The sequence below is a fragment of the Vidua macroura genome, chromosome 10 (genome assembly GCF_024509145.1).
Source record: "Vidua macroura isolate BioBank_ID:100142 chromosome 10, ASM2450914v1, whole genome shotgun sequence".
Classification (NCBI taxonomy): domain Eukaryota; kingdom Metazoa; phylum Chordata; class Aves; order Passeriformes; family Viduidae; genus Vidua; species Vidua macroura.
The window spans coordinates 14,910,391-14,934,912 of NC_071580.1; the positions used below are offsets into that span (position 1 = coordinate 14,910,391).

The 24,522-nt window shown below is 37.4% G+C and overlaps 2 protein-coding genes and 1 long non-coding RNA gene across 16 annotated transcripts in view; 2 read left to right on the plus strand and 1 right to left on the minus strand.

Moving 5' to 3' along the window:
* The window catches only part of ATR (ATR serine/threonine kinase), a 39,203-nt gene extending 32,120 nt beyond the window's left edge, over positions 1–7,083 (plus strand). For both annotated transcript variants that reach the window (XM_053986587.1, XM_053986588.1), the window contains exons 39-47: positions 403–537; positions 1,169–1,369; positions 1,678–1,821; positions 2,533–2,683; positions 3,353–3,509; positions 3,638–3,791; positions 4,707–4,858; positions 5,110–5,215; positions 6,523–7,083. In XM_053986587.1, coding sequence (XP_053842562.1) covers positions 403–537; positions 1,169–1,369; positions 1,678–1,821; positions 2,533–2,683; positions 3,353–3,509; positions 3,638–3,791; positions 4,707–4,858; positions 5,110–5,215; positions 6,523–6,696 — 1,374 coding nt within the window. In that variant the 3' untranslated portion in view covers positions 6,697–7,083. The remainder of the gene's footprint in view (positions 1–402; positions 538–1,168; positions 1,370–1,677; positions 1,822–2,532; positions 2,684–3,352; positions 3,510–3,637; positions 3,792–4,706; positions 4,859–5,109; positions 5,216–6,522) is intronic.
* Positions 7,084–7,710: 627 nt separating this feature from the next.
* LOC128812297 (uncharacterized) lies at positions 7,711–8,221 on the minus strand. The gene is made up of 2 exons (XR_008438681.1): positions 8,151–8,221; positions 7,711–7,903 (listed from the first exon to the last, which is right to left on the minus strand). It is a non-coding gene; the product is annotated as an uncharacterized LOC128812297 (long non-coding RNA).
* Positions 8,222–8,291: 70 nt separating this feature from the next.
* Positions 8,292–24,522, plus strand: part of XRN1 (5'-3' exoribonuclease 1) — a 37,948-nt gene continuing 21,717 nt past the window's right edge. For 4 of the 13 annotated variants that reach the window (XR_008438589.1, XR_008438590.1, XM_053986285.1 and 1 more), the window contains exons 1-19: positions 8,296–8,463; positions 11,066–11,298; positions 12,570–12,667; positions 13,009–13,118; positions 13,229–13,339; positions 13,569–13,651; positions 15,839–15,926; positions 16,049–16,217; positions 16,431–16,498; positions 17,639–17,773; positions 18,725–18,794; positions 19,542–19,647; positions 20,280–20,369; positions 20,526–20,682; positions 21,016–21,135; positions 21,828–21,997; positions 22,810–22,930; positions 23,024–23,122; positions 24,182–24,285. Coding sequence is in view for 9 of the 13 variants with exons in the window: in XM_053986285.1 (XP_053842260.1) it covers positions 8,389–8,463; positions 11,066–11,298; positions 12,570–12,667; positions 13,009–13,118; positions 13,229–13,339; positions 13,569–13,651; positions 15,839–15,926; positions 16,049–16,217; positions 16,431–16,498; positions 17,639–17,773; positions 18,725–18,794; positions 19,542–19,647; positions 20,280–20,369; positions 20,526–20,682; positions 21,016–21,135; positions 21,828–21,997; positions 22,810–22,930; positions 23,024–23,122; positions 24,182–24,285 (2,207 nt within the window). In the remaining 4 variants the exon portion in view is untranslated. Of the gene's footprint in view, positions 8,464–11,065; positions 11,299–12,569; positions 12,668–13,008; positions 13,119–13,228; positions 13,340–13,568; positions 13,652–15,838; positions 15,927–16,048; positions 16,218–16,430; positions 16,499–17,638; positions 17,774–18,724; positions 18,795–19,541; positions 19,648–20,279; positions 20,370–20,525; positions 20,683–21,015; positions 21,136–21,827; positions 21,998–22,809; positions 22,931–23,023; positions 23,123–24,181; positions 24,286–24,522 lie in introns of those variants that run through there. The other 9 variants (XR_008438588.1, XM_053986281.1, XM_053986282.1 and 6 more) reach the window with 5 other exon arrangements.

The following is a 24,522-nucleotide window of genomic DNA, read 5'->3' on the forward strand; positions in this document are numbered from 1 at the left end:
TTTGTTGCATTTACTGTGTTATGGTACTTTCAGTCCTATGTCCTATAATCAAAGAATCAACTTAGTAGATAGATGTACAAGTAATTACTTAGCAGTAAGGTCATTCCAAAGCAGACTGAGAAGTGTGCTGCGTACTGTTTCTTCTGTTTCTTGAGGCTGGTGAAATAACATTCAGGATACACTGACATATTCTTGAATATTGGCCTTTATATTGTGGGACTCCCAAGAATGGTTTCAGAAGTAACCCCCACACACCCACCAACAGTACCACTTCAGCTTTTCAATGGAAGTACATCCTCCTCCAGATATTAAATATGATAAGCAATAAGGAAAGACTATTAATTACTGGGGAGGATTCTTCAACTCTTTGTTTAATAAATTTTAACTTTCCTTTTTTTTCAGTCCTCTTACCCTATGCGAGTCAATAGATGTAAGGAAATTCTAAACAGAGCTATTCACATGAAGGAATCTTTGGCAAAATTTATTGGAGATGCCACACGCCTTACGGACAAGCTGTTGGAACTCTGCAACAAACCGGTACTTACAAAGATAAACAAATGACTGCATGTTGTAGGATTATTCAAGAATCTCATGCAAAAGCTGCTTCTGATTGCTTTCATTCGCCAATTCATAATATTAATTATATCGTTAATAATTTATTATATTAACAATTATATATCAATATTATTAATTCATAATGTTATTGCAGTTTAGCAGAAACCGCACTAAATTGTAAAGCATTTAAAAGAGCTCTAAATTGAGCAAACTGTAAAAACTTTCAGTGCATAATGGCTTGTTTAACAGTGCATGGACTTTACATTGTTTTGTACTTTCACATATCATTAATGCCCATTAATTTTAAGAGTTTTACTACAAAAATATGGTGGTTGTGCTTTTATGAACAAATCAACTTGATAATAAAGGTAGAACTAAATGAATTCTTTCATTGTTCTGTATTTATATTCAAAGTGAAAAATAAGTCTGTCATATCAGCCAGATATATTTACTTCTTGATTATTTAATTTGAAATATAGCTTGCTGTTCTTCTCATTGCAATCAGCATTTATTATCTAGTCTATTTATTAGTTAATATGAAAGGGCAGTGTTATTTTAAGTGTTTGTTAACTTTAAAGGTTATTTCTAACTTTGGTCATCCTTTTTTTTCAAGGTTGATGGAAACAACTCAACATTAAGCATGAATATTCATTTCAAAACACTGAAAAGATTAGTAGAAGAGCACACATTCAGTGAAATTCTCATTCCCTTACAATCTGTAATGATACCAACTCTTCCTTCAATTCCTGGTACCCATGCTAACCATGACCCTTTTCCTGGCTGCTGGGCCTACATTGCAGGCTTTGATGATGTGGTAAGGCTCTAATTGTCACCTGCTTTTTCACTTCATGTTAAACAAATATAGCTGCAAATACATCTCTGTTCTCTAGAAATGGGAGGAAGTAGGAAATTCCATAATTACTTCTTTGGAAACTGAGTGGATTCTGTCACAGCAGCCTGGGGCAGGTGTGGCCCTTTGGCACCCAGATAAAGTTCTAGTCTGAGGTTAATGGGCTGCAGCACTGTGGAAGTGCTAACATAATTGGTTGCAGTGGTTTATTAAAATTACACTTTATTTTGAATAATCTGATACAAATGTTAGTAAAGTTCATTTTTCTTTAGGTGGAAATTCTTGCCTCACTTCAAAAGCCAAAAAAGATCACCTTGAAAGGTTCAGATGGGAAATCTTACATTATGATGTGCAAGCCAAAAGATGATCTGAGAAAAGACTGTCGGCTCATGGAATTCAACTCCCTTATTAATAAGGTTTGATGAATGAGAAGATCAGGTGCATTATACTTATTGACCAGGACAGAACACTGAGCTATCTAGCAAAAATAGCCAATTTAGCTTTAGCAAGGAAACAATAGCAATTGATAGTGTATGACTTCTTACAGGCTTGTGAAAACAATAACAAATGACAATTGCTTATTGCCAAAACAATTGCTTATTCCAGCAAAAATAGACACGACAGGTTATTTACAATAAATAAATATCTGCAGACTTTCTGCTGTCATGCTTCTTATTTCTTATTTAGTAATTTCTAATATATTTTATAAAACATAGGTAAATTAATTTTTTCATACTGAAGTATTGCCATACCTCTTATTTTAGTTCTATTTTGCTTTTCAGCAATGTGCTTTAGGTTATGGTACCATGTCTTCTGTGAGTTTAAAGCAATTGACAGCATCTCTGAAACACTAAAATATTTATTTCAAATATTGCTTTTAAGGGATTTAAGCTATGTACAAGTAAGGCAATTTGACTATTTTATTGCAAAATCCTCTTTTTTTAAATTTACTTTGGAGAACAGGTGCACATTTTGCTTTCATTTGACCTATTGCAGACTGTGATGCTTAGATTTGTAAATTCTAGATAGTGTGATTAGAAGGTAGTTATAGATAGAATGTAAATGCTATAGATCCATTTTGATCCTATCTGTGTTCTGTGTTAATCTCATTTTCCTTTTGTGAATAGTGCTTAAGAAAAGATGCAGAGTCCCGTAGGCGAGAGCTCCATATCCGCACCTACGCAGTGATTCCATTAAATGATGAATGTGGCATAATTGAGTGGGTGAATAACACTGCTGGTCTAAGAAATATCCTGATAAAACTTTATAAGGAGAAAGGTAAAGAAATATGTTAGAATATAGTAAAAGTTTTTAGATATTTTTAAAGGGCTTGTATCTTATTAAGTAAATGAAACAAATGGCAAGAGTCAGGCTAAATTCTAGGAAGATGTAGTCACATGTATTTTTATCTATCAGCAATATATTATTATTCATATGTGTGGTAGACTTTTGCTCTTAAATGGAAGAGAGTTGGTGCTTGCAATGAACAAGTTCCTTACAAGAACTGATACCACAGGCATCTTAATACTTTCCTAAATATAGTGATGTACATTGTTTCAGCAGCGTGGGGATATAGGTGCAGCACTGAATAATGAAAAATACTGTGAACTTTTTCTTTAGATTTGATTTGGTATTTTTCATTTCTGTTACATTTATGTGAGAAAATTAAGATAATATACAGTTGAATCAAGGTTAGGAATACAGCGGCTTTCCAGAGAAAAGATCTGATTTCTTTTGAATTTCTTGTTAAAAAAACAGCTTTCTGTTCAGTGCAATAAAAGTTTGGGGAAAAACTTTCCTGTACCCCACAACCAACATGGTTTATAGATTATTTTTCATTTGATCATTTATTTCAACTTTATGGAGAAATTAATTTTCTTTAAATTACCATATTTTAATAGTACATATTGGGGATTTCTTCTGCCTAACTGAGGAAGTCTGTTGCAGGTATCTACATGACTGGGAAAGAACTGCGGCAGCACATGCTTCCAAAGTCAGCACCTTTGCCTGAAAAGCTAAAAATGTTCAAAGAGGTCCTTCTGCCTCGTCACCCTCCTCTCTTTCATGAATGGTTTCTTAGAACATTTCCTGACCCTACTTCATGGTGAGTGACTGGGATTGGGTCAGCTCAAGAGCATCTATTTTGTGTATTTCCCTAAGAATTAATGGGACCACAGGATGAGGACAGGTGAGGCAAGCAGTGCCTCAGAGCTGCCTGCTGTTTCTCCACAGGTACAACAGCAGGTCAGCCTACTGCCGCTCCGTTGCCGTCATGTCCATGGTGGGCTACATCCTGGGGCTGGGAGACCGCCACGGGGAGAACATCTTGTTTGATTCTTTCACTGGGGAGTGTGTGCATGTGGATTTCAACTGCCTTTTCAATAAGGTGAGAAATGCCACTTGCTGAATGTGCTCTGTATATTATATGCATATACGTTATAAATTTCTTTTCCAAGTTTTTACTTGAATATATTCATTGTATTCTTTGTCTCACTTTGTCTTGTATTTATATCCCAGAAAAGCCTGGGATACATAAAGAGGATGTGATCGTACTGTGTGCTGCATTCAATGAAAACCACTTTTTGATTTAGCCAATATCAGATGACCTGATGTCGATACGCTAAAACAGCCCAAATTTTAGGCTGTTTATATTTTGTGACTCTTCTCTCTCCACTATCACCCTCCAAACAAAACTAATTGCTACATTCAGAATTCTGCTGCTGTGGAGAATTTCTTGTTTTCTCTCACACAAATTCAGCACAAAAATTACAACGGTTCTGTAAAATAAACAGCAGAAATTGTGACCAGATTGGGATTTGGAGTTTTGGTGTTCCAGTGAAAGATGTTTTTGGTGGGGGATATGTGACCTTTTTAATTCTGATAAGTGAGGTAGAAATATTGTTACATTATTTCTTCTGGCTTCGTTTTAGTAAGTCTAAATTGTCCTATATAACAATTAAAAAAAAAATGTTTTTAAGCCAACTTGCATATTATAAAATAAAAGTTAGCATTTTTGCAATGAGACTACAGAGCATAAATATATATTTAAGAACAAAATTTTATACCCTGTGTTAATGTGTTAAAACAGGGGGAAATAGGTTATTTGGACAATGTTACCTTTTACTTCCAGTAATTTCCCCTTATCTGAGTAGGACTGTGAGCTGAGCAAACATCTCTTGCCAGCTAGAAACTGGAAACTGCCAATGACAAAGATGGAGGAAAAAACTTAAAGCCAATGCACATGTTACTCTTTAATAATGCTTAAAACACTTAGGGCATACCTTTTTTTCTCAATGTAAAGGGAGAAACTTTTGAAGTTCCGGAAATCGTTCCTTTCCGCCTCACTCACAACATGGTTAATGGGATGGGTCCCATGGGAACAGAAGGGCTCTTCCGAAGAGCCTGTGAAGTCACCCTGAGGCTGATGCGTGATCAGAGGGAGCCTCTGATGAGGTACGGTAACTGCTTTTGCTACAAACTCCTCAAAGCTGTCTGTAGTCTAAACGTGTGAAACAGTAACTGCTGGGGAATATGCCACTTCCAGCATGTGCCTATCCTGCAGCTCACTCTCACCATGACATGGAGCTAAATATAAAGCTGTATAAATATTCAGCACTAACTACAGGCTCCTGACAGTGTTTGTGTCTTGAAAATTAAATGTATTTTACGTATCATATCCTTTTCTAAATTTTTTATTTATTTAGTGTCTTAAAGACTTTTCTCCATGATCCTCTTGTGGAATGGAGTAAACCTGTTAAAGGGAATACAAAAGCCCAGGTGAATGAAACTGGAGAAGTTGTCAATGAAAAGGTGAGTTTAAAACAAACACAACCTAAGGTATTCAAATGTCAAATGTCCATTATTGTTACGAATTACATACTTCCTAATTGAAACTTCATCTTTTTTTTTCTTCCATTTAAAAATTTCTCTGGTTGTTCTTTGTTATCTCTCTGTTCATCATTTTTATCTATAAAGAGATTTTTTTTTAACTGGTAAAAAATGTAATTTATCTGTTAAAGAACCAAACAAAAAAGCCTGTAATTCTCTTGTTGGTGTTACTAAATCAAGGACAATATCAGCAGAAGCAATGGATCTTCTTATCCCTCATTTGCAGAGTCCTCCAGATTTACAGTGATGGTAACATCTGGAGTCCTTTCCATGTGTATTTTCATGCTTTTCCTGAGTGGATGTTTATTATTGAATAAATATATGCCTTAGTACATACAGAGAATTATGTGATTAATATTAAGATTTCATACTGTTTCTTTACTAGCTGCTGCTGAGGACTATTATTCATCCAAAGTGTAGTTTAATTTTTATTATCTTTCCTCTGTGCAAAATTTCTGATTTGTCCCTTTCTATTTTTGGGTTTTTTTTAAGGACTGTTTAATGAAAATAAATGTGTAATAGCAGACAATACTTAGGGAGCACTAACAAATACAGCTATGATAAGGAAAAACTACATCACTGATACTGTATGACAACAAAGAACTTAACTGTTCTATTTCAGCACAGAAAATCTCCTGTTCTTCAGACAGTTACTAACCACTTATGTCTACATTCTTTTACAAGAATTTTCTTTTACAAGACTGCCCACATAATTGTATATGTTAACTGCTTTTTCTGGAGAAGTGCCAACAGTATGCTTGAGCTTTAAAAGAAAATGTGTGAGTGTAATTGGTATGAACTAGCAATCCAGTGGGCCTTGGAACAGCTCATTTTGAGATGCTCAAATTTTGATCTAAATTTTCCAGACTTAAATTTTATCCAGAATTCCAGGAACAAGGCTAGGAAAATGTTGCATTTATTTGAAATTAATTGTATGCAATAAAGCTTTCTAACAATTCTCAGATATATTTATATAGCTCTTTCATTCTCCTTTGGTAACCTTTAACTGTAAAAATGTAAGGCAAAAGTTACAGCTTGGCCAATAATATATCCATTCTAGAGAATTGTTCTTAAAAGTGAGTAGCCTTTGTTTTCAATGTAGCTGGTATAGGCATCTGGATTTTGAATTAAATTATAATATGATTTCAAACACATCCTAAGAAATACTGGTTTTATTTTGAGAAGTGGAAGTTCATGAATAATACCAATTTCTTTTTTCTTCTTTCCAGGCCAAAACCCATGTCCTTGATATAGAACAACGGCTGCAAGGTGTCATTAAGACTAGAAACAGAATCAAAGGATTACCTTTATCTATTGAAGGGCATGTTCATTACCTCATTCAAGAAGCAAGTGATGACAACCTGCTCTGCCAGATGTATATGGGCTGGGCTCCCTATATGTGATATTTGTTCCCTTTGGAATGATAGCATCCACAAGTGCTGTAGCTATAATATTGTTGGGAAGGAATCAGTCAGAGGTACCTGGTTACTTCTGTTGATTTTTGGCTGCAAGCAGAAGAAAAGGCTTATGGTCTTCCAAAATCTCTGTGAAATGTACAGTGCCCTTGCAAGGATGCTATGAATGCAGATGTGTAAGGTGTTGGGCCTTACCTTTTGTACATAGAAGGCAGTACATAAGAACTGCTTAAAAATTAGACTGTGCAAGGCTCTGCAAGTCTCTGACTATATGAAAGATTTTCATGATGTTGACAGATGCACTCTATAAAGGACTGTATATTTTTGTACACGTTTCTAACTTGGCTTAGAAAATAAAATGAAGTTTAATACTGATAGGATGTAAAGTAGTTATTTCAACTTTTGTACTCATATTCAGAACGGCTTTCTAAAAATTATTAGTATTTCTTTCCAGCAGTAGACTTTTCTTCAACTTTCTTCCATGTTGCATGGCTATCTCTAGGAAAGCTTTTGGGATTTTAAATCTTAGCGTGAGTAAACTGGTAAAGTGGTTCCATGTTCTGAACCTGTTTCCTTAGCCCTGAGTGCAGTGCTCTAAAAGACGCACCTGAAGGACACGGCACAAAGCCGGGAGCTGGAGGACGCTGGCAGTGTGGCTGTAAGGCCAGGGCAGCAGGCAGGTGGTTGTAGCTGTGACTGTAACATCCGTGTAGGCTCCTGAGAGCCTTGTGCATCATCCCCTCTTCCTCCCCTGGAAAAAGCACGGCTCTAGGGAGTGCTTTTCAGACTCCATTTCAGAAAAGGTGTTTTAGCACAGACAAGAGTAGACTAAAATATGGTAGAAAGGCGAATGCTAACTTACAGTAATGCTTGCTTTCTAGGCATCCAAATTGTAGGGAAATGAGGGATGGAGGGGAAATAGGGGAAAATTATACCCTTTTAACCTACAATTGGCTATTATTAGAATTTTTGTATAGTGGTTTTGTTTCTGCTATTCTGAGAGACAACGCTGTTAGATTTTTATTACAGGCTCACACGGTGGTGTGACACTTGAGTGTTTCTTCTGTTCAGCTGAAATCCAGAGGTTTGGGAAAGTAGAATGGGTGTGCAACTGCTTCTAGGGCGTTTGTTTCTCCGTCGATCTAATGGGCAATCTAGAAGTGTTGTCACTGTCCCATAAACGTGACGAGTTTTCCTAGAAAAATATTTGGAACATACAATGTTTCCGGTGTTGTGTTTGAGTGCTGACGTTCTGTTGTTTTTCCCAGGCTTTATCGGTTTATGGGAGCGCAGAGAGCCGCCCGGGGAGCTGTTGCACCGGGCGTTGCCATCGCGCGGGGAGCACATCTGCGGCCGGGGGCGGGGGGACGGGGGCCCGGGCTGGGGCGGGGCAGGGGGCAAGGGGGTCCCGCGTGTTCGCTGCTTTCCCAGGCCCAGCGTACCGGGGGCGGCGGTGAGGCGGCCGAGGGGCGGGAGCCGACCCGGGCCCGCCCCGCTCCCGCCCCGGCGCCAGCCCCGCCCCGGCCGGGCCCGCCCCGCTCCGGCGCCGCTCTGTGCCCGCTCGCTCTCGGTGGTGCGGGCGCTCGGCCGCTGTCAGCGCGGCGCGCCGGAAGGAGGGCGGAGCGCGGCCCGCGGTGTTTGGTTCCGGCGGGGCTGTGAGGGCGGCGGGGAGCTGCGGCCATGGGGGTCCCCAAGTTCTACCGGTGGATCTCGGAGCGGTACCCCTGCCTCAGCCAGGTGCTGAAGGAGCATCAGGTGAGCTGAGGGCGGAGCGGCGCTGCCTGACACGGGCCCGCCCCGGGGGGGTCCTGACCGGCCCCTCGGCGGGACGAGGGAGGGGGACGAGCGCGCGGGCCTCGGCCCCGGCCGGCCCTGCGGGACCGAGTCCCGGCCCAGGCCGGCTCGCCGAGAGCCGGGGCGGCTGCGGCTCAGCGGGACCCGCCGTTCGGAGGGGCCGAAAGTGGTGGGACGGCGGTGGGCGATCGCTGGGGAGCGGGTGAGGCGTTCGGTGCCCCCTGACAGCCGGGCCGAGCCTGCCGCTGGCGGGCAGCAGTGCCCAGAGCCCGCGGCTGAGGGCCGGCGATGGTTTCAGCAGTCCCGGACCCAGAGTGCGCTGCTCCCCCGGGGAACTGCCGGCCCGCGGCGGGTCCCGGCCCGTGGCCAGTGGCCGTGCCCGGCTTCCCCGCCGGGCTCTCTCCCTTCGCTCGGTCCCCTCGGCAGCTCCGCGGTGCTGCCTCGCACCCGCGGGGAGCCAAGGTCGGAGTTTACTCCTTGTTGGACTCAGAAAAGTTACAGCTGCTGACGGCCAGTGGCGCGGTAATGACGAGGGACAGGTTTTACAGCTCTGCTGCGTTTCCTTGTTGTCGCCTGCGTCGGACAGTTTGTGTTAGCAGCTAAACCGGGAAGTATGTTCTAGCCTGGAAAACTAAAGCCGTAAATCATATTTCCAACAGTTGGACAAAGACGTCATCTTTTCAGAGATGACATGTTTGGTACCTGTTGGATACAAGCGCTTCTAATTATCATTTTCAGCTGGTGTCACAGATGTGGTTTTATAGTTTGAGTAAGGATCTTCTGAGATAGGTGATAATTGAGAGTGTGTTTGAATATTAATATGTTTTCCCTAAACACCTGTGATTTTTAAAGATTAAATAGCTGTTGTGTCAGTATAACTAAGATGCCCAGCTCAAGTGATTCCCAGCCTTGATGTTTAGCCTTACCTGCTAGTTTTAAAGCAGTTTTCAAAGCTTAGGTGTTTGCTTATGATTTGTTCGCCTTCTCTGAAGTGTCTAATGCTATCTGTGTAGCAAGGCGGCAGCAGTTTATGCTGCCTTTTCTGCTGTTTCCTTAGAAGCCTGGGCTCTTCACACATCTTTAAACTTGTGCTGAAGAACTGTGGCAAGCTGAGGAGGCAGCAGTCTCTGCTCTAACCAGGGGAATGGCAGCAGAGGGTGCTATCCTTGATGCCTTCTAAAAGAGGCACTTAGAGCTCTTAAGATAAACAGTAAACACAACTTAACCCTTCCAGATCACTTGAATATACAGACTGACACATACTGGCATCTAGAGTATATGCTAAGAGCGAAAAAAAACCCAAACCAACAAATTGAAAGGCTATTTTACTATCTATGTAAAACAGCGTTATTGGTAAATCATATTATGGCTGTGGTTCTTGAAGAAAACCTGGGACCTTTTATGTATGTTGCTTATTTGAAAGCATTGAGAGCAGTTTGGTTACTGAGTTGAACCATACTAAAGATCATGATGTGCAACAGACAACTAGTTACAGCAGTTGATTGGGGATCATTCCTGATCCTGCCTCTAATTTCTTCTCTTCACCATTTCCTCTTTCTAAGACAGGTGCATTTCTCTTGCATCTGGAGGATGAATGCAAGCTCAACAAGGTGCCTTTAAAGATATGTCAGCAGCAGTGCTATAGAAAACTTGTAGCAAGTTGGCAGTGCCTTTTCCTAGGTGTGATGATAGGGGGATTTTTGTGAATAGTCTTACTGGGGGATTAGGGAATAGATTTGTTTAATGTCAGTTGCTCTTGTGGCGCATTTTGGTGACACCGAGGCAGTACTGGCCCTTTGTGTCATTTGTTTACCAGTGTTTGTTTTCTGTATGTTGCTTGTGTACATTTGGGAAGGCTTTCTTTTTCCTTTAAAAGAAAGTGTGACTGCTATAGATAAGGCTGTTAGAAGAGCAGAGAACTAGAACGAGAAAGAAAATCTGTTTGGAAAGTCTGGGTAAGAAATTGATGTTATTATTGCCAGCTCTCTGCTTTTGGTGGTAACTTCCACTCTCTAGACTCAAAGATGCTCACAAGCATAGCTAAAGAGACAGCATGCAGTGGTTGGAGTAGGAGCTGCTGAACAGGGGGAGAACTCTAAAGGTTCTTAAGCCAATTTTGCTTGGAAATATTGTTGGAAATTGCATGCTCAGTTTTGTATTTTTTTTTTTTTGTTTGTAGTGCAGCTATGAAAGGTTGAATCAATTAAATGTGCAGGCTTACAAAAAAGAAAAACAATCTTTCTGAAAACAGTGGTTTTGGTTTGCTTTTCCATTTTACAATGTAGAAGATAGTCTGAGCACAGGGACAAAAGTCTTGAAGTTCCACAAACAGCCAGGATAAAGTAGGAACCTGTTCAGCTGACTTGGCTCACTGAGAAAAATCAAAGTAACAGATTGCATGTGCAGGCAAACCCATGCCTGGTCCAGATATTCTTACTCTGCCTGTTGGTGTGCAGGAGGTGCCACAGAGGTCTTCCCACCTCAGCTCATTTCCAGAGTGCTCTCAGGTGTGCCTTGGGCAGTGGCTGCATTCACCAAGCGGTACTAACTGTGGCATTTGCAGATTCCAGAATTCGACAACTTGTACCTGGACATGAATGGCATTATACATCAGTGTTCACATCCAAATGATGACGATGTCCACTTCAGAATCTCAGAAGATAAGATTTTTGCCAATATTTTTCACTATTTGGAAGTACTATTTCGCATTATTAAACCAAGAAAGGTTTTCTTCATGGCGGTTGATGGAGTAGCTCCAAGAGCAAAAATGAATCAGCAGCGTGGGAGACGTTTTAGGTAAGAAGATCAGTTCTGACTCTGTCTTGAGGATAGTAAACACTTAAAAGAACCCACTTACTGAAATGTGTGCCATGAAAAGTAAAAGAGATGGTGAGTGGTTGTGCCTTTGACAGTAGTTTTAATTGAATGAGGATAACTACCTGTAAAATGTTAAATCAGGATTCCAAAATGAAAGTTTGCTTGTTACGTAAATTTTCCCTGTGTATGTGGCACTTGGTGACAAGGGGAGCTTTTTCTTATGAAATTTTCTGTGAAACAGCTCTGCAGTGGAGCTCTTTCAGATGTTTCCAAATGCTTTATAACATGTGAGAGTCTTTGGTATTTGTGAATGCTAGTTCTAGATATGCCTATTTGGTAGCTGTAGTGGAAGGCATAGAAAAAAATCAAGTTTCTAATGAAACTGATTTCCTATTGATACCAGTTACCAAGCTAGCTCAGACACAGAGCTACAAGTGGATTAACAATTGCAGTAATGTTTTGGGAGATTTGGAAGCTTTTTTAAGATTGCTGTAAGGAAAAATAGCCAGTGTTCTGACAGTACCGGGATGGTGAGTGAAATGCAGTGTAAACAAGCTGCAGGAAAGGAACAGGAGAAAACACTTTCAAGCAACTGGATTTTTTTGTGGTTTGGTTTTTGATGTAATTTTTTCTTTAAGGAATAAAGGTGGTAGAGAGGAAGTAGAGATTAAGAGTTCTAAATAGAAAATTGTAGCAGAATTGAGGGCCAGACAAAAACCTAAAACTTTGTTGGTTACTTTATTTCTGGTTCAGAAGTGTTTAGGAAATTCTTTGCCAAGAAAGTCTGGCATGATGTTTGTTAATTTCTCCATTACTGAGCATGGTAAATTGTTCACTCATAACTCCCTTGGAATTCCACACCTGCTGCTTTGTTTAACTATGTTACAGTTATTGTTCTAGGGTAGCATTTTCAGATGTTTAGATAACAAATATTCCTGTTGTTTCAACATTAATAGCCATTAATTGTGATCGACCATTGTATGATCACCTTGGTAATCTAAATAGTAACTGCATTTTAATAGTAACAGATTGTCACATTTCTATGAAAAAAGTGCTATTTTTAAGCCACCTTAGTTGTATCAGAAATAAGTTTAAACTCTATTCAGGAATTCAGTTTCCCTTCTTTTTTATTTTTTAAGCACTCTAAATAACCAACTGTATTTATTTTGTCATAAAGTTGTACTTAGGATATTAACATTTGAATAAGAAGATTCATTCTCTACTCTCTCTCCAATGCTGTTTTGTTTTAGATCAGCAAAAGAGGCAGAGGACAAAATAAAAAAGGCATTGGAAAAGGGAGAAACTCTCCCTACAGAAGCCAGATTTGACTCCAACTGTATTACACCGGGTAAGATAACTTGTTGGCTACCTAAATTTAAGCGTTTATGGTTTGTCATCTGTATTTTGGTACTATTTTCCTATCTTTATGCATGTTTTTGAAAAAATAGAAGGCAGAATCAATAAAGGCTTAAGTTTGTGCAATAGTTTTAGTAACATTCAGTAGGGTTGGAATACTGTCTTATTCTAAAAAGTTTTTAGTTTATTATATAAAAAGTGAAATGTCTTAGGAAAGAAACCAGTCATATCTTTCATCTCTGGCAGAAGTTTTATTTGTTGGCATTTTTTTAAATACTTGTGATATATAAATGCGAGCTAGTGAAAAACTTTAACTCAGGTTTCTGTTTTCAGGAACTGAATTCATGGCCAGATTAAATGAGCATCTTAAATATTTTGTAAATATGAAGATTTCCACAGACAAATCCTGGCAAGGAATAGCAGTCTACTTATCAGGCCATGAGGTCATTACATTTTCTTACTATCCTATTTTAAATATTTTTTTTTGTATAGAATAATACTTACTGCTGAATATTTTTTGTGGGTTTTTTTTTTGTTTTGTTTTGGTGTCCAGACCCCAGGGGAAGGTGAGCATAAAATTATGGAGTTCATCAGATCAGAAAAAGCAAAGCCCCATCATGATCCAAACACAAGACACTGTCTCTATGGCTTAGATGCTGACTTGGTATGTGCAATTAAAATAATACAAACAACAGGGATTTGTCAAGTGTCTGCATTTCTGATATGTTCCTAAGCTTACAGGATTTTAAAATGGTTTGAAACAAGCATATCATTTTGTATTCCTGCAGACTTTTGAATTTGTAATGAAAATAAACATCAAAATTTCTTTATGCTGCTTGAAAGGTTTAAAAAAATTTAAGAAGTAAGATCTTTCTGATATCTCTTTGTAATAGATAATGCTGGGATTAACAAGTCATGAGGCACACTTTGCGCTCTTAAGAGAAGAAGTCAGATTTGGTGGTAAAAAGGCTCAAAGGTGAATTGATTTAATTTTACTCTCACTTTATTTATGATGAAATTAAATCCAAAACATACTGGGTGACTAAAACAGGTGTGTGTGGTGATTTGGGTTTTTTTTTAATTGATTGCATAGTAATTCAATGAAGTCTTAGTTTATTCTTTGGGTTAGAATAATCATGAAATTAGAGAAATCAACGTGCCAAATTGTGCATTTGAATTGGTTTACATGAAAAAATATATGCTGTCAGAACAGCTGATAAATCCTTAAAACTTTAGTATGTTTTACTTTCTTCTTCATGTAATAATGGAGCAACCTGGGCTGTATTGACATTGTTTCCATAACTGTGTTATGCAGATATTAACTTTCTAAAATGTATGTGTATATATATATATATATATATATGAGGTTTTGTGCATAAATGTAAATTACTAGGATAATTACTAAAATAAACTCTCTTGAAATGGCTGGGTAGATGCTATTATTCAGGGTTTGACCAATTGAAATAACTCGTGGTCTATAAACAGTCAGAAGATGGTGACTTGTTCCAGAGCTGTGTGTGTACCTGGAGCTGTGCTGAAGTAATACAGGAATAATTTGTAACTGTTCCTGTGGCTGGGTTCCTTCTTGGAAGGACCTTAAATATATATTGGGTACATAAAGGGAGAAGATGGGGGAGACAGAAATAAACATTTCTGACACTGAAAGGATTTTGGATAACACAGGATAAGTCATAAATGTTTAGATAAATGCATAACTTTTGCTAATAAAGGAATATTTAATTGCCAAGGACAATATGATAAACATCAGAAATATGCTTTCTTTTCAGTCTTTGCAGTCAACATTTCACTAATACTCATGGGTAGTGTTGGCATGCAGCACTGCAATATTTTTTAAAGACCTTACATGTAATCGAAGTAAAACCTTGGTTTTATCTTTCTAAAAAATAAAATAATGTCAAATAAGAGTGTGATTACTTTCTGAAAGATTAATTAGTGAAAGTATGAAATCAAAAGGCAAAGTGTTATTTATTCCCCTCCCCACCCCCAGCATTGTTCCATGTTGTAATTTCTGAATAATTTTGCTCATTACAAGAATTTACTTCTGTAAGTTACAGGAATTGCCTTCTGTCCATATTGTTACTTTAATGGATACTTATATTTGGAAATTTGAAAATCCTAAAAATACGTACAAATTGACATCTCTCCACGATTTTTTTCACTGAGAGAAATTGCTTCTCTTACCAGGATTTTCAAGTCCAGTGCAATGAAGAGTAAGGGCAGAATGTCTCTAGAGTCTTATAGCATCAACCTGATTGCCAAAGTTCTTTAATACCAATATGAAAATTGCATTTAAAAAATGACACAATTGATTCTGAAGCCCAGTGTAGCTCAGAATTTGTCTTACATGAGTTTATCTGAAGGCTGCTATCACACACATCTTCCTCTTAGGATAATTTCTGAAATTTCCTATTTATGTGTGAAGACCCAAGGATTTATGCTGGTTTGTCATTGGAGGTGGTCTCAGCTAGTTATAGTATCTGCAAGGTGAAATAGTCCTTTATTAATTTGAAATACATAATTTAGCTCATTAATCTTTTGGTGTAGGTATTAAGTGATTTGGGGCTAATGTTGGCTTGGGGTTTTTACGAATAGTTTTAGCAAAGAGAAAAAAGGAAGGCAGAATATGTGTTGACTATGCCATGAACAAGCAGTAGGTTTGTTCTTCTAGTGCTGCACTGAAGCCACGAAATAATATATACAGAGCCTGTTTTCAAGTTGAGCATATTGATCTCTTACAAGAAGCATTTCAAATGACTACAAATGTAACCCAGCTGGTTTAGATGGAAATCTGTGTACTCTGTTCTCATTCAGACTAGTTAGAAAAGTAGTTTGTCTCTTTTTTGAGCAATGGGATAAGGATTTAGGAGATACTTACTGCAGCATGGAACTCCACAAAGCTGTTCTCTAAGTTAGTTCTTCTCCATACAATCACATCTGGTGTTTAGAAGATTCTACTGCAAAATTTTATAGACCAAACCAGATTAATCCTAAAAAAGATTCAGGGAAATGTTTATACATTATATCTTCTATGAAGATACAATCCTAGTAAAATTTCTTGTGTTTGGGTAACCTTGGATTTATTAATATTAATGTTGAAACTGTGTTTATAAATAATTAACTTGGTGGTTTGAATAATTTACAGAGTGTGTGCACCAGAGGAAACCACGTTTCATTTACTGCACTTATCACTGATGAGAGAATATATTGATTATGAATTTTCCCCAGTAAAAGTAAGTTCTAATGGAGCTGAGATGGGAAAAAATATGCGAATGTGTGAAGTCTTTAAGTAAAAATTACAACAAAAATTATACTCCTGAGTGTTGTTCTTTTTTCCTTTTTCTTTTTCCTCCAGGACAAGATTTCTTTTGAATATGATATTGAAAGGATAATAGATGATTGGATCTTAATGGGTTTCCTTGTAGGAAATGATTTTATTCCTCATCTACCTCATTTACACATTAATCATGATGCACTGCCGCTACTTTATAGAACATACATGGCTATCTTGCCAGAACTGGGAGGTGAGAAGACTAAGTTCAGTTGTGGAAAACAGAAGCATTAACATTGATGTATTTGTATTTATTGACCTTTTTTTCACATTAGAATGTTTAGCATTTACTGCACTTTCCTTAGAGAGGCAGCAAGATTGCATTTTATTACCCGTGCGGCATTTAAATGCAAATCTTAAAGTTGTTGAATTGTTAGTTCAAAAGCATGCTTAATTTTCTCAACAGGTTACATCAATGAAAATGGGCATCTGAATTTAGAACGTTTTGAGAAATACCTTGCAAGATTGTCAGATGTAAGTAACTTTGAAATTTATAGAATGTTGAATTTAAACTCAGTATGGTACCCAGTATGGCTGTGTTTTACAGGTGGTTTAATCAGCTGTTTTAGTATTGAACAGATGGAATCCAATCAGTTGTTGTCTGATCTTATAGCATAAGAGGAAAAAGACTGAATAATTTAATCTGTACTTTAATGCAGCACAATGCTTTTAATCCTGCAAATCAAATGAGGATTCACCAGTAGAATCATGGTACTTACTTCCCGTCAAAGTGTGTGGCAGTATCAGGTAAAGCTGGTTAGAGCAGGTGCCAGTAAAGCCAGGGATGTGGGTTCAGTCCCTCTAGAGCAGGTGCCAGTAATGCCAGGAATGTGAGTTCAGCCCCTGTAGGGCCATTCATGTAACAGTTGGACTCAGTGATCTTTGTGGGTCTCTTCCAGCTCAGAATTGTCTGTGATTTTTGTGTATTCTTAAAGCTTGCTGCAGGCAGTGATGTTCTTTGTTTTTCCTGCTGGTAGTTTCCTGTGGGGTATGTCTGAAGGTCTTGGATGGGAGAATTGTTTCCAGGTTTTTTATGAAAATCACTAGTAAAGGTCAAGGAGCATCTCTGAGAGGCAGGCATCAGTGTTGTTCATGAACTAACTGGTGTACAGGAGGTAATCCTGTTAAGTGCTGGTGCAGTAATCCATCCTAGAGATGAGGTAAGGTATAGGCCATATAGAAGTGGAAAGGATTAAACATTCTGCTGAACTTAGAAAGAGGGAGATCATCTGTTGTCCCTGCTTCAGCTTTTATTTTCTGGCTCTTGGATAGAGCTGTGAAAGTGTTAGATCTGTGGCACGGGCTGTATTAACCAGACCCTATGTGTGCACTGCTTCTAGAGTTGATAGTGAAATGTAGAAGTTATTTCATTCTTTTTTGTTACGCCTTGCTGCCTTACTGAAAGAAAACAAAATATGGCTTGGCTGTATTGTTACATATTGCTGAGAAACAGGATTTTTAGTATTAATCTATTTAGTTGTATCTCTAGGGCAAAATGTTTATGTACAGATGACTCTAAATGTAATCTAATGCACGTACTACAAAGACATTGTTAATCTGGCACTCTAAATTTGACATCCCTCAAATATTTGCAAACTTTCTTTAATCTCACAGTTTGATCGTGAACACTTCAGTGAAGTCTTTGTTGACCTAAAATGGTTTGAAAGTAAAGTGGGCAATAAATACCTCAATGAAGCAGCTGGGATTGCAGCAGAGGAAGCCAGAAAAAATAAACAAAAGAAACAAAAGGTCAGTGTTTTATATGCACAGTTTCAGAAATAAGAATGTTACTTTTTGCAAATCAGTAATTTAATCTTAGAGAAATAAAGTGGCATAAACCTCTGTTTTGAGATTTTTTTCACACCAGAAAAGGTAGTAAATTGTAACAGTTTGCATTCTGCCTGTATGCATTGCTGGTTGTGAGTGATGAAATGGTTCAGTCAGGGGCCAGTGCTCATGATTTTTAAAGTCTCATAAACATGTATTTAATGCTTTGCTGTTCTTCAACAGCAGCAGAACTTAAGTTTTGTGTGTGTTATGATCAAACCTGCTATGCTTCATAATTGTAATTTTTAATGCATAGTCTGCTGGAAGTTCCATATGTTTCAGATACAGTGATAGAGCATTCATGTACAGTCTTGGTAATGGCTAACTACTGGACAACAAATAGGGAACGAGCGATTTCATTGGTGAGGTATCTCAGATCAGTATTAAACTTGCAGTTCTAGATATAACCAATTAATAAGGAACAGCACCTTGTGGATGTGTGTGCTACTACATAACAGTATCCTGTCTCTGCCCCAGTGTCAAGTTCCCCACCACCTCTTCCACTGACTGCCCTTCACTATATGCTTCAGCAGGGTGTAGAGTAGCAGGGGAAAATTCCTTTGCATTTAATCTGTCTTTGTATATTGTTATCCTGTTCTTTGTGTACAGAGCAATTTTGGAAAGAGTAGCATTTTGGAACACAAATATTCAGGTATTTTTTAAGTAGTTAATGTTTTGAGACTGCTCCTTTTGTCTGATCTGTCCTTTTTGTCTGCTTAAATAATATTCTTGAAGCAGTTGTAAGAGAAGGAAATGGAGTTTATAATAAATAATATTTATACATTTTGATTGTAGCATTTTGAGTTGCAAGTTTTGAATGGGGTTTGTGCATTAACCTGTATTTTTACATTATCTCAAATCTTAATTTAATAGGCTCAGGAAAATTCTATATCTTTAGCTGCTTTAGAAAAAAATGAAGGTGAAGGTGAAATGACTCCTAAAAGTAAGTGCAAATAATTTTTCCATACACATATAACAAAAAATGTGTGTATAGATTTGAAAGGACTGTAAGAATTGCATGTCAGAGGTGAGCCTAATCTGAATGCAAGACATGTAGTCAGCTGTTGGGAAGTGGAGCTGCTCTGGTGAAAGAGAGTGGGGCTAAAGCTTTAGAGGTGCTTCTTCCCTGCCCTGTATTTCCATGATGAGTTAAAGGAATTAATGAACAAACCTTCAACAATATTAAGGTTTTGATAATTGTATGCATAGGTATTTTCTTAGATGGGGAGACAGGGGAACAGATTTTTGTATGCCTTCAGGATTTTTGGTTGTGGTTGGTTTTAAACTCATTCTACTTGTAGGAAATGTTTCTTGCTCATGTTTTGAAATTAATTGTCCAAAATGTATGAATATAACTACATGATATTATATGATGTTGCTGAACATAATTAAATTTTAAAATTAATTTTAATGTTTTCTCAGATTTTTTTTCTGACATCTTATATTACCTTCTCTGTTCTTGTAATTGGGCTAAAGAAATGGGTTACCTGTCTTAAAAATTTCAGAATTTTTCTGGATAAAGATTCTGTTTGATTATTTCATGTTACTTTCTGTGCCAGGAAGGTGTGAGTACTTACAGCTTTGAATTGAGGAATAAAGTTAAGGCATTATGTCAGAAGTGAATGTTTTCAAACCTTATTGTAGTAGAGAAGTGAATGTTAATCCTTTTTTTTCATGACTGGTTTTCCAGCCGCATTGGAAGATGAACCAGAAGATGATGATCTGTTTGAAACTGAGTTTAGGCAATACAAAAGAACTTACTACATGACTAAAATGGGTGTAGAAGTAGTGTCTGAGTAAGTTTATACTTCTTTTTTAATTCCTAAATGCTGAAGACAAGTCTTTGTAGATACATATTAGAGACATACATTTGTAAATATGTATTGGAGACGTTTTTCAAGAGTGTGTAGTGACAGGACAAGGTATAGTGGCTTCAAACTGAAAGGGAGTAGATTTCATTAGATAAGAATGAAGAAATTCTTTACTGTGAGGGTGAAAAGGCACTGGAGCAAGTTGCCCAGAGGAGCTGTGGATGTCCCATCCCTGCAAGTGTTCAAGGCCAGGTTGGATGGGGCTTTGAGCAGTCTGGTCTATGGAAGGTGTCCCTGCCCATGGCAGGGGGTTGGAACAAGATGATATGTAAGGGCCCTTCCAACCCTCAACATTTTGTGATTCTAATAAAAGACAGAATATTCATCCCATGTCAAAAGCAGAAAACACACAGCAGAGTACTACAGTGGTGATGATTTTGCCTAATGCAACAAAAGCTCAAATCAAGTTTTCTGTAATAAGTGTTTGAGGAACAGAAAATCATGGTATCAGGTTCCCAAAATATTCTATCTTCATCCTTATGTACAAGGTGCTAAGTACTTTTTACATACCAGTGAAAATGAGAACACTAATAAGTATCTTTCCTTTTTCTTTTAAGTGCCTTCTTAGCTGATCAAGCTGAATGTTATGTCCAGGCAATACAATGGATTTTGCATTATTATTACCATGGAGTTCAATCATGGAGCTGGTAAGAAAAAACATGAAATGAGAGACTGCTGAAAGATAGAGTGGCATTTCACCTTCTATGCTGGGAACATTTAATGTAGTTTGGTTTGTTTCTGATCTGTGAACACTGCTGTGCTCTAATTAAGTCATGTAACTTAGGGGTTTTTTTAACCTGCAGGTATTACCCTTATCATTATGCACCTTACCTGTCAGATATTCGCAACATCAGTGAACTCAAAATCAAATTTGAACTTGGAAAACCTTTCATGCCATTTGAACAGCTTCTTGCTGTACTTCCAGCAGCTAGCAAGGATCTGCTACCTAAATGTTACCAGGTAAGATATAGAATTAAATTTTATTATCTATCTACTGCTTGCTCAGTGTCTATTTTATTTTACTCTATTCTTGGTGTTTTTGCATGTCTTGTTAATTAAATTATATCTCTACATTTTAGGTGTATGAAATATTCTACTTGAGACTATATGTAGTGCATTGTAAAGTCAGTAATAAATACAACATTTTACATTTGCTAAGCAATTTCCAGCTAGGACAGTTAAATGTTTCATTTCTGTACAGCGTTGAATTGGTTTTAAGACAAGCCTTCCTTTGTCTCTTCCTAAAATTAGTGCTAAATTGCCTTTGATGTCATCTCTGTTGTATTTTCCTAGCATTTGATGACTAGTCAAGACTCTCCTATTATAGAATATTATCCACCTGATTTTAAAACTGACCTAAATGGTAAACAGCAGGAATGGGAAGCTGTAGTATTAATCCCGTTTATTGATGAGGTAAGTTCTTTCAGCATCTGCTGTCCATAAAAGCTGCATTACAAAACTTCTGAATTTCTTAATTTATCAACAGTTAGACATGCAATTAAGTGAAAGTTTAAATTAACACTTGATAAGATCATAGAAAAATAAGTGTTTGCTGCTTGGGGAATAAATCTAGATTAAGTTACCACAAGCAAAGTTAGTTTTAGGTGGCAGAAGTCCTAAGTAATTGCTGTGGACTTGGTGTTGTTAATGTTTTTAATCAGCTATTCAGATATTTTGGTTCAGTTTATTTGAGAAAAATATTCTGTTCCTATGTACATATAAAAATAGAGAATATCTGTAGAAAAATAAAATAAATACTTGAAAAAAAAAAGTTTTTTTACAGTAAATCCTTCACATGAACACCAGTAATAGGGAAGCATTAATGGAGAGCAATAAAATAGTACTTTGCTTTTGCATATAGGATAACAGTATTAGACAAGGCTACATTTTGGAAACAGGCTTGCAGAAAGGTGATTATTGTCCAAATCCATTCCATGGTAATTGTTCAGAGAGCATTTTTATCAGGGACATGAGGAAGGGTGAGGCTGCAGCTGGACAGTGAGAACATAGGGTATCTGGATTTCTTGGGTTACTTTCCCAGTGTAGTTTTTTCCATGCTAATCTTTATTGGCAGTTTCACATGTGCTAATTCCTCTAAAATTTAGAAACGACTGCTGCAGGCCATGGAATCCTGTAATAAGGGCCTAAAAGAAGAGGAGAAACGAAGAAACACTCACAGTGCTTGTTTGATGTACTGGTATGACAAAGATGCTGAGTTCCAGTACCTGTCACCATGGCCAGAGAAATTCCCTGCAATAGAACGATGTCACACGAGGTAATGCTGACGAAACTATTTTAGAGCAGCCTAAAAGTAGTTGAAGGATTTTTACTAATGTTTTAACCAAACCTTGCATATGCCAATATGTAAACTGAGAAATGAAAAATACTGAATTAGATGTTGCCTGCTTTGGATGGTACTTGTAAAGGTATTTGTCCCTTCAGATTTACTTCGCAAAACAGATGAACCAGTGCTAAGTTGTCAAGAGCAAACCAGAGAATGACTAAACTTTGTATGACAAAAGATGAAAGACTGGTACAGATAGCTGATAAACAGTGATATTTACTGGCATGCTAATTCCAGAGTGGGTTTTTTTTTTTTTAATGTAAGCATTTGGATCCAGTGCAGAGAATTAAACACAAATTCGTTTTTCACCTTCTTCTCACTGAAAGTAGCCAGCTTTATTTCACACAAACTGAAGATGAAATGGAAACATAAGCTTAACAGTAGTCAAACTTTAAAGCAGAGTAGAGGAGGAATGTCTGTTGCTGGATTATAGCTGGTAAAGAGTGGACAGTTATGAAGATGAGTGATGCCATAAGGAACCATTGCTAGTTAGAATTCAGTAATTACAATTATTTAAAAGAGTGAGTTTGGCATATATCCTGAAGTTTTGTCTTTTTCCCTAATGAATAGTCTCTCTGTAGCAATAACATGGCATTCTTTATAGTCCTTTCTATATATTCCAAATGACATAAATTAGTTGCTGGAAAGCAAAGGGTTGTCAATTAATGAGTGAATGAGTAATGATTTTTTCTAGAGCTGAAGGTGAATCTGCACGAGCAAATGTTTTGCCACTTCTTTTTTAGGTATAAAACAATACCTTTGAATGCTTGGCATGTAGAAATAACCCACAATAAGATAACTAAAATCAACAAGAGTGCATTATATTTTTGTGGATTTCCTACTTTAAAGCACATTAAGCATAAGGTAAAAAATTCTTCCTTTTCCAACATTTCAATTGTATGTAGTAGATAACTATGTAAGAGCTCAAATTTTATGTGCTGTTTTGTTTTCACCTAGTTCTACCTTAAAAAAAGTGGTGTACAAGTGTTTCAGCAAAGCAGCCATGGAGAGAACATGATGTTGGAAATCACAGTTGATGAGAACTCAAAGGACCAGGTAAGCATTCAGCTCCAAAAGATAAAAAAAAAAAAAAAAAAAAGGCCTGCAGCTGGACAAAAGACTTGTTAAGAAGTCTGAATTTGTTAAATGGTCAGATTTGAGGTGTTAAAATTTGTCTGGGAAACAGTCTAGAATTTTGGGTGTCTGCTAAAATCATTTATCATTTTCCAGACCTCACAATATGAAGCATCAGTGTCCTTAGTTGAGTTTCTGGCCTTTCTCTGTGGTAGCATTTAGATGTTCTTGGGTAAGGAGCTGGTCTCTAATGAACGGTATAAATGCAGGGGAACACTCTCCAGATCAGTGGTGTTTGTCTTTTGTCTAGCTGAAGAGATGACCACTTACAAAGAAAAAGTGTTTCCTTTTAATCAACAAAGCAAACTTAATGCATTCCACTCTATTGAGGCTGTTTGATAGAGGAATCAAATGACAAGTGCAGAACAGAAAAAAATTCAGAAATAAATAAAATAAGGGAGAGAGGAAGAAAACAATATATATATGATATTAATAGAGGAATAGGGAGAGTACATATTCAAGATTCATGGCAAGAAAAATCAAGTAAGCCCAATTAATATATTAAAAAATAGCAGAGACATGTTAGAAAAAAAAGAACATAATATGGGACTGAATTTACAGATGCTAGCAAGTTGTGGGCATAAACGTTGTTCCTTTTTTTCAATGTGATATATAATTAAAATATATCATACAAAATTCCTTGGTATTCTTAAATGGTCATTTTGTTTACTGTGTCCCAGAGACACAAATAGTTCTAAGTGATTTAACAAAAGAAGTACTTAGCAAACCTATATGAGACATACAAATTATCCCAGGTCTTCCAAGTAATACATGCAACATGTTAAAAGCCACATTTTTGCATAGGGATTATGTAATCAGTATCAAATATATTTTAGTAAGATAAAATGAGTTTTTTATTCTGCAAGAAAATCTGTTATTTAACTACTGTAGTTTTTATTGCAAAAATAACTTGAAAATACTGTAACAAAAATCTTCTAATCTGTTAAACAATTAGTAATAAGACTTCTGGGTTTTTTTCAGACTGTAGAAAATGTTGCCAGTTCAGTACTTGGAAAGCGAGTTTTTGTTAACTGGCCCCACCTTGAAGAAGCCAGAGTTGTTGCAGTGTCAGATGGAGAAACTAAGTAAGAGTTACCTGATATGTAGTTCTTTGTTTTCTTACTGATTCTTTTCAATTTAAGTTCCTTGGGCTGCACAGAAATTTTGATTTTATTGTAGAACTAACAACCAATTAGTCCAGATGTAACAAAGGCTTCTTGGTGAAGAATGTTTAACATTGTTCTGAGGTTTGGTTGCCTCTGTAGCAGTCTAGTCTTTCACTGTTTTGTTATAGATGTCGAATCTTGGGAGAGCTCCTTCTT